Source organism: Haliotis rubra, unplaced genomic scaffold, assembly GCF_003918875.1.
Source record: "Haliotis rubra isolate DU_JTF1 unplaced genomic scaffold, ASM391887v1 Scf1204, whole genome shotgun sequence".
Classification (NCBI taxonomy): Eukaryota; Metazoa; Mollusca; class Gastropoda; order Lepetellida; family Haliotidae; genus Haliotis; species Haliotis rubra.
In genome coordinates, this window is record NW_025765120.1 from 48,759 (window position 1) to 57,446 (window position 8,688).

The following is an 8,688-nucleotide window of genomic DNA, read 5'->3' on the forward strand; positions in this document are numbered from 1 at the left end:
TTAGCAATATTCCTGCAAAATCACGGCAGGGTACACTAGAAATGGGCTTCGCACATTGTACCCATGTGGGGAACTAAACCGGGAAGCTTGTCGAGCAAAGGCCTTAACTACGAGGCTACCCCACCGCCCCACAAACAATAAAGACAATGATGGTACTATTCACCACTCAGTAACATTCATCCAACTTGATAGCAATGACTAGCCAGATAGGATCGAGGGTGTAAAGATCATCACACACAATGATGGTCTTCTTGTGGCTTGAGATGTAATGTGAGGCTTGAAGCAAGAGTTAGCTCCCCTAACGTGCCAGATATTTCGATACTGTTCCGTGTCGCGTTACACAACAAACATCACCGCCACATAACACTTTTCCTCAGTGTTATACCCCGCAGCGCGTTTAGCGGTCACAATGTCATTTCAAGGTCACAAGGGGACTTTAACGTTTTACCTTTGTCGGCAAGATATCTCAAGAGACGTTCACTGGATTATCTTCATATTTGACACCAAGCTTCATCTGGGGAAGGCGCAGGACCCACTGACACTTTGAAGATTTCAGTATGTTCAGGGGCGGATACAGCTTTTGAAAAAGGGGGGTGGGGGTGGGTGGGTGTTTGCACACTATTGAGAAAAGGAGGGGTACACACTTCATTTTCACCCAAGTTTGCACCCCTACACCCCGTTCTGGATCCCTCGTCCTGGGGTAGATGTATGTGGGGTAGAGGATTCTGACCAGATCTAAAGTCTATGGTGCATGACGTGACAGGATCCTAGTCTGAAGTGATGCCTGCGGGAGATGGGATAGCTTAACCTGGTCTGAAGCGATGCCTGCGGGAGATGGGCTAGCCTAACCTGGTCTGAAGCGATGCCTGTGGGAGATGGGCTAGCCTAACCTGTTTTGAAGTGATGCCTGCGGGAGATGGGATGGCTTAACCTGGTTTGAAGTGATGCCTGCGGGAGATGGGCTAGCTTAACCTGGTCTGAAGTGATGCCTGCGGGAGATGGGATAGCCTAACTTGGTCTGAAGCGATGCCTGCGGGAGATGGGCTAGCCTAACCTGGTTTGAAGTGATGCCTGTGGTAGATGGGATGGCTTAACCTGTTCTGAAGCGATGCCTGCGGGATATGGGATAGCCTAACCTGGTCTGAAGTGATGCCTGCGGGAGATGGGATAGCTTAACCTGGTCTGAAGTGATGCCTGCGGGAGATGGGCTAGCTTAGCCTGGTCTGAAGCGATGCCTGCGGGAGATGGGCTAGCCTAACCTGGTTTGAAGTGATGCCTGCGGGAGATGGGATAGCTGAACCTGGTTTGAAGTGATGCCTGCGGGAGATGGGATAGCCAAACCTGGTTTGAAGTGATGCCGGTGGTAGATGGGATAGCTTAACCTGGGTTGAAGTGATGCCTGTGGTAGATTGGATAGCTTAACCTGGTTTGAAGTGATGCCTGCGGGAGATTGGATAGCCTAACCTGGTCTGAAGTGATGCCTGCGGGAGATGGGATAGCTTAACCTGGTTTGAAGTGATGTCTGTGCTAGAAAGAAAGGGGTAGTGGATCCTGTCTACAAGTGATGACATGTGATGACCGTATAAATCTGGCACTGCTCAGGAATGCAATTTGCACGGCTGTGCCTCATATGCGTTGGTCTTTATATGTACTAACAATGCACTTAGTTGATTTTGTTGGATCCAGTATTGCCTTTATGAAGTGTCTAGCTTTCATATTTTAAGAAGTAATTCTTGCACATTGCCTTTTGCACTTTGACCATGCTCTTATATTCATTAACAATATTTTTTCTCTCATTTTTAACATCATGTCCTCAGAAGCTTTTGACAAAGAATCTGAAACAAGGTGACCTATGAAAAGGATGTCAAGGGGTTTCAGTCTGATGTTTTGATTATGGGTAGTTTGACACCTGAAGACCATTACTGAGACATCTTTGCTCAAATCATAATGCTTGTAAACATTGTAAGGTGTTGACTATATATCCCAGTGTGCTACATACCTGTGGCACTGTATATATCATTGTTCTGTACATTTTGTTGACTGTCTCCGTCACAGACCCAGTGGCCTTGAGAAATGTCACCCATTGACCTTATTTGCATGACCTTTGAATATGTCCATACTGCCCGCCTTAGAATCATCCTCTGGTATGCAGGGTGTTTATAGCCACTGTATTGTGTCAAGTACTCTTATTGCATGACAAATTCAAATACAACATTTTCTTCATAGTGAATGTTAGAAGAGGGTCTTGAATAGTGCTGGACTTCTACATACCTGGACTTGGACAGCTCCAAAGGAAGTCAGCACTGGCACTGTGATCAGTATCCGGTCTCCAATAACTGGGTCACACTAATAACTGTTGACATCTCGCCCAGTTTGAATAAAGGATTTGTATGATTTTCTGTAACATGAGGCCTCTAAATCGTGAAAAATACACCTGGCACATCTGTTTTAATGTATTTTTGGGGGGGGGGGGGGGGGGGGGGGGTACATTGTCTGAGCTTTAAACAATGACATGTCATGTTTCCTTCTGTGTTTTGTGTCATTGTTGGGGAACATTGTCTGAGCTTTGAACAATAGCATTTCATGTTTCCTTCTGTGTTTCGTGTCATTGTTGGGGAACATTGTCTCAACTGTGTATTGTGTAAGTACCTGTCATCTTAATGCACAGAGGCCTACTGTTTTAGGACTGACTTCTTACAATTCAGTTTTACGTCTGCAGTTTGTCTGTGTTGAAATTTTATAACAGGATGTTTAAGTTGGAATTTGCGTCCAAACATAATGTTTTACATAGCTATTTGTACGTGGCGATCAAAGGTTCCTGGTAATGGGTAACACTCCCATAGTTGAACCCTGAGTCATTGGGGCTTAAGAATGTGGCCGTTGTACTTGGTTCAGACTTGACACGCGCTGGGTCTCAACAGTTACAGTAGTGGACACCCAGGCTACAATGCTGTACACATTAAGGCTTTTAGAAATAATTACTTTATGATGCCTACAATTCCACAGCTGAACTCTGAGCCAGAGTGCGATTTGTACACATTAACAATTAATTAGTTTATTAAGCTTTCAACCCAGGTTTCACAGATTTGGAATGAAATTATGTTTGAAAACTGATTCTCTCTCTTGAGTTGGTTGGCTAATGAATCTTGAATCCAGGTCTTCAGCGTAACGACTGAATACTTTACCACTGGGTTACTGACAGACTCTAATTCACTTAATACATGGCCATAATTAGTTCGTCCTTAATATAAACTTGGAATACGTGTTGATTGACTTGAAATCAGTGTCGAAGAGAAGCATAAGTCACATAAATACTCACATTATTTTAAATTGATTTTATTGATTTCCTTAAGTGGCATATAGAAATTGGTATTATGAAAAGGGCGATTGTTTAAAGAAAGACAACTTGTTTGTTGTAACGGATGCGACGTTTCGGTGTAGTTGCTGACACCGTTATCAAGCAAGTGATACACAACATTATCAACAAGGAGAATATATACATGAAAGATGTTTGAGCCAACCGGTTTCACTTTGTTGATAGTGCTATAGTACATTGATCTATCGTGTGCTGCAAGACATAGTATTCTGTTTATCTAATGGCTGTGAAACATTTGTCAGACATATCGGTTATTCAATTAAGTGATGATATCTCATGTATTGCAGACATACATATACCTGAGGTATCCAAAATATAATCTTTAAGATTTCTTGTCTATGCTCCACGTCATACTGCCTCGGCTTTTAAAGATCCTACCCTGATGACGGAAGGAAGCTGAGAGTGTAAATACTCCTACGTCACGTCAGACACGCAAGATTTGTATGTGGTTACAATTGAACACCTTAATAACTCCTTTAGTGCTGAGACAAACATACATGTAACCAGATGGGTCTACACAGACACCCACAGGAAAGTTAATACCGCCCTCTTCTGTCAGTATGTTTCTTACAAACTGTCCTGACTCAGTCAGATGAATGACTCTGTTTAGATTGTAGTCTGTAACCAGGATGTCGCCTGTGCTGGTACTTGTGATACCCCGCGGATAATTCAGTGCTGTGTCTCCTGTAGGGCGGTAGCAGAATACCACATCTCCCTCGGGGGTCAGACACACGACACAGCTGGTCCCACAGTCAGACACCAGGATGTTACCTGTCCTCGTGGTACTGAGGAAGTTGGGATACTGTAAGATGTCGTTACCTTTGTGGAGGGGACTGATAGACCTCAGCACGTTTCCTGTCATATCCAGGATATCAACACAGGGAGGAGACTGGGAACTAGCTGCTAGTGTTGATGGAGTCAGGGACGTTATACCCACATACTGTTTGCTGGTTGTGATGGTTGTCAGTAACTCCAGGTCTGGTTTGACTTTTACTGTTACAATCTGTTCACTGTACGGGACAGTGACAGCCACCCGGTTGTGTGTCAACTTGGTCAGACTCCATGGGTCACCACTCAGACTGAGTTTACTGTGCTGTGTCTGGTTGTTCTTGACGTAGAAGGACTTCACACTGGTGTTACCCCAGTCTGTGACTACAACGGTGTCTGTGTCATTCCCCACCAGCACTGTCACGTCATTGGGGTTTGCCGTACTCCTATTGCCTGCTACGGTGATGTCAATGGTGTCTTGTAACACAGGAGTAGCCTTCAGGTCCAGCATACTCTCATACAGGACCTTTATCTCACCCAGCTGTAGATCGTCCAGTGCTTTACTCAGCTTGCCTGTGTCCTGTCTGAATGTGACACTGGCTATTCTTCCTCTCTCCTTCAGGTCAGCGTCTCCGACAGCCTCCACATCACCGGCCTCACATCCCTGATACATCTCATACACATCCATGTCACACTCAGATTGTAGAGCCAGGTCTATCAGCTCCGTCTGTTGTTGGTATATCAGTACTGACATCTCACCTGTCTTTATGTCTGCTTTCATTTGTCCGATGTGTTTATGTGAAATATCTTCCATCCGATCGAGTAGCTTCCTTTCTTTTTTCTTGGCCCGATCTATAACTTTCTGGCATGCGGAATGAATATGTGACTTCATCAGTGAATAATGATCTCTCTCTCTCTGCTCCTGCAACTTTTGTTCCTTCACACGAAGTTTTGTCTCACCTTCCTTCTTTGATAATGACTTCCTCATTTCTGTCAGATCTGTTTTCATTGTCACCATCTGTGAGGGGATCGTGACAACGGCATCACATTTCCTGTGGTAAAGTATGCAACATTTCTGACACACGGCCTTCTTGCAGTCCTGACACAGAAATTCTAGCGACTCCTGTTTGTGCTCTGTGCACATGGCCTTTCGCTTACCCTTGACCTTGACCTCTCCAGACAGGTCAGTGACGTCATGGTGACGAAATGATGGGATGCAGTTGTGAGCTCCAGTACATTTCTCACAGAGTGCATCAACACAGACGGAGCACCAAGCAACAGCCACAGTTGTCTCCCCATGTTCTTGGCAGTAGGTACAATTGGTCGTATCTGTAAACACATCACATTTGCAAAATAACATCTCGCCTACTTGAAAGACTTACACATATTTATCTCTCATTGTATCTGTATAGCACAGGAAACCCTAGTAACAAACATTGACCAACTCAGTAAGACCCTACTGACACATTTCTGAGACGATCACTTATTGAATTCTGTGGAGCACCCAGCCACACATTAGCTGGCCACTTTATATGGTACACCTGTAGTCCATCTGTGGGCGTTGCTTTATACACGGGAGTCTCAGTACAATGGTTAAGGAGTCATGTCAACTGGGATGGTCGGGAAAGAACAGAACAGAACAGGACTCCTGGGATGCGGTGATCGGGACAGGTAAATGGGAGGGTCGGGATGGGTTGGGCAGGTGAATGAGACTCCTGGGGTGTGTGGGACAGGTTAATGGGAGTGATGGGGTGGATAAGACAGGTGAATGGGAGTGCTGGGGTGGGTGGGACATGTGAATGGGACTACTGGGGTGGGTGTGACAGGTAAATGGGAGAATCGGGGTGGGTGGGAGAGGTGAATGGGACTACTGGGGTGGGGTGGGTGGGGGGAATGGAAGTGATGGGGTGTGTCGAACAGGTGAATGGGACTGCTAGGGTGGTTGTGACAGGTAAAATGGGAGAATCGTGGTGGGGGGGACAGGGCTACTGGGGTGGGTTGGACAGGTGAATGGGAGTGTTGGGGTGGGTGGGACAGGTGCATGGGAGTGTTGGGGTGGGTGGTGCAGGTGAAAGGACTACTGGGGTGGCGTGACAGGTGAATGTTATTACAGGGTCGGTAGGGACAAGCAATGGCATTGCTAGGGTGGATAAGATAGGTGAATGGGAGTGTTGGGGTGGGTGGGACAGGTGAATGGGAGCGTTGGGGTGGGTGGGACAAGTGAATGGGAGTGCTGGGGTGGGTGTGACAGGTAAATGGGACAGCTAGGGTGGGTGGGACAGGTGAATGGGATAGTCGGGGTATGTATGGCAGGTGAATGGGAGTGTTTGGGTAGGTGTGACAGGTGAATGGGAGTGTTTGGGTAGGTGTGACAGGTGAATGGGAGTGCTGGGGTGGGTGTGACAGGTGAATGGGAGTGATGGGGTGGTTGGGACAGGTGAATGGGACTGCTAGGGTGGGTGGGATAGATGATTGGGAGAATCGGGGTGGGTGGGAGAGGTGAATGAGGATGCTGGGGTGGATGGGACAGGTGAATTGGAGAGTCGGGGTGGGTGGGACAGGTAAATGGGAGTGATGGGGCGGGTGGGACAGGTGAATGGGAGTGTTGGGGTGGTTGGGACAAATGATTGGGAGAATCGGGGTGGGTGGGACAGGTGAATGAGGATGCTGGGGAGGATGGGACAGGTGAATGGGACTGCTGGGGTGGGTGGGACAGATGATTGGGAGAATCGGGGTAGGTGGGACAGGTGAATGAGGATGCTGGGGTGGATAGGACAGATGATTGGGAGAATCCGGGGTGGGTGGGACAGGTGAATGGGAGTGTTGGGGTGGGTGGGGCAGGTGAATGGGAGTGTTGGGGTGGGCTGGAAAGGGAAATGGGAGTGTTGGGGTGGTTGGGACAGATGATTGGGAGAATCGGGGTGGGTGGGACAGATGAGTGGGAGAATCAGGGGTGGGTGGGACAGTTGAATGAGGATGCCGGGGTGAGTGTGACATGTGAATGGTAGTGTTCGGGTGGGTGGGACAGTTGATTGGGAGAATCGGGGTGGGTGGGAGAGGTGGATGGGAGCGTTGGTGTGGGTGGGATTGGGGAATGGGAGGGTTGGGGTGGGTGGGACAGGCGAATGACAATGCTGGGGTGGGTAGGACATTCTTCTGCCACTAATCTACTGACATAGACCACTAGACTCGTTATATTTGCAGCAAATGTTATTTGGTTACTTTTGCACACTTGGCCAACGATTTAGGAATTCTTCTCCGGAAATGGAAAACAGACGGGCAGACGTGGTGATCGCTATATCTCACTGTTTCTCAAACAGGAATATACATATATCTCTTGGGTAGAGGGTATAAAGTTGTAGCTACCTTTGAATCCAGGACCAAACGAGTCCAAGAGTCCCTGGATGAGAAAGATAGGTTTGACGTCATCCGCCCACTGCTCCACTGGTCTCTCAGGAGCGGACACTTTTGTCATCTTTCTGCAGAATGGACACAGGAGGGACTTGGCTCTGATGGCTTCTGGTCTGGTTTTGGTGTAGTTGACGATACATTTCCGACAGAAGGTGTGATTACACACAAGTGTACAGGGCTTGTCAAACACCTCTGTACATATTGCACAGGACAAGAAATGGTCCGTCAGCTTCTGAGAGGTTGCCATCTGAAATCGGGTAAATAATGTCTACACTCTTGACATCTATCTAACATTGTCCAACTGCAGGTGCTTCAGAACCACTGTACAGACAAGTGTACCTTAAAGTTTGATCACTTGATGCCGCAGTGTGTACATATCACGTTTTACAGATTGGTCAGATAGTAAAGTATGCAATTAAAGCTTATGGCATATATAAACGCTTCAAATAGTGTCTATGGTATATGTAACCATCTTTGGTTCTGTGGAATCACGAATTGCACACACGAATCAAGGATATTGTGTGTAATGAATCGTCGGGTGTTGTCAATGGATGTGAATAGCCAATATCAATGGTAAAAAAGTTCCATCAAACTTTTGTGGCAGACTAATTCTGAGATCTAATAATGAGATTAAGAGTAAAAGAGTATTTGCAGCCCCACACGGCCATGTGTTGATCGACCTAGAAGTCGTTAGATATGGACAGCCATAGCATGTGATATCTCCGGGACTTCAGGGGCCACATGCACGAAGCCATCTTAGCCCTACGACTATCTTATGTCTATACTGAAGCAAGGGTGTTACGACCGCTATAGCGCTAAGATCGTCTCACATGCAAATTAAATGACCCAGCAAAAGGGGCACGGGTTGCCCAGCCGTCTGAGGTGCGGAGATTGTTCTTCAACACCAAGTATATTATCCTAAATATTATAGTTCCTAAATATAACATAGTTGTACTTGACAGAGGAACAGTTAAACCAGAAAAAGACCATTTTCCCACAAGAAGAGTGTCCGTTACAACTGGCGAGAAATTGGTACAAATCCTGAATACACGTTGCGCTCTTACAGTTGGTTTACTTGCTATGACACAATAAAGCCATATATAGCAAAATTCCCCCTTGTGAAATGGTCAATA

General features: G+C 46.6%; 1 protein-coding gene across 1 annotated transcript; it reads right to left on the reverse strand.

Moving 5' to 3' along the window:
* Positions 1–2,791: 2,791 nt before the first annotated feature.
* LOC124264216 lies at positions 2,792–5,504 on the reverse strand. Its single transcript, XM_046698958.1, has 2 exons — positions 3,948–5,504; positions 2,792–2,818 (listed from the first exon to the last, which is right to left on the reverse strand). Exons 1-2 carry the CDS (start codon positions 5,502–5,504, stop codon positions 2,792–2,794), a joined length of 1,584 nt encoding a protein of 527 aa, XP_046554914.1.
* Positions 5,505–8,688: the final 3,184 nt, after the last annotated feature.

What these genes read in the sequence shown, in the direction of transcription:
- LOC124264216 (XM_046698958.1), bottom strand. Translation starts at nt 5,504, where the DNA reads ATGTTATTTTGCAAATGTGATGTGTTTACAGATACGACCAATTGTACC. An exon ending in TGACTGAGTCAGGACAGTTT is followed by an intron (nt 2,819 to 3,947) that starts GTAAGAAACATA and finishes ACCCATTACCAG; the next exon opens with GAACCTTTGATCGCCACGTA.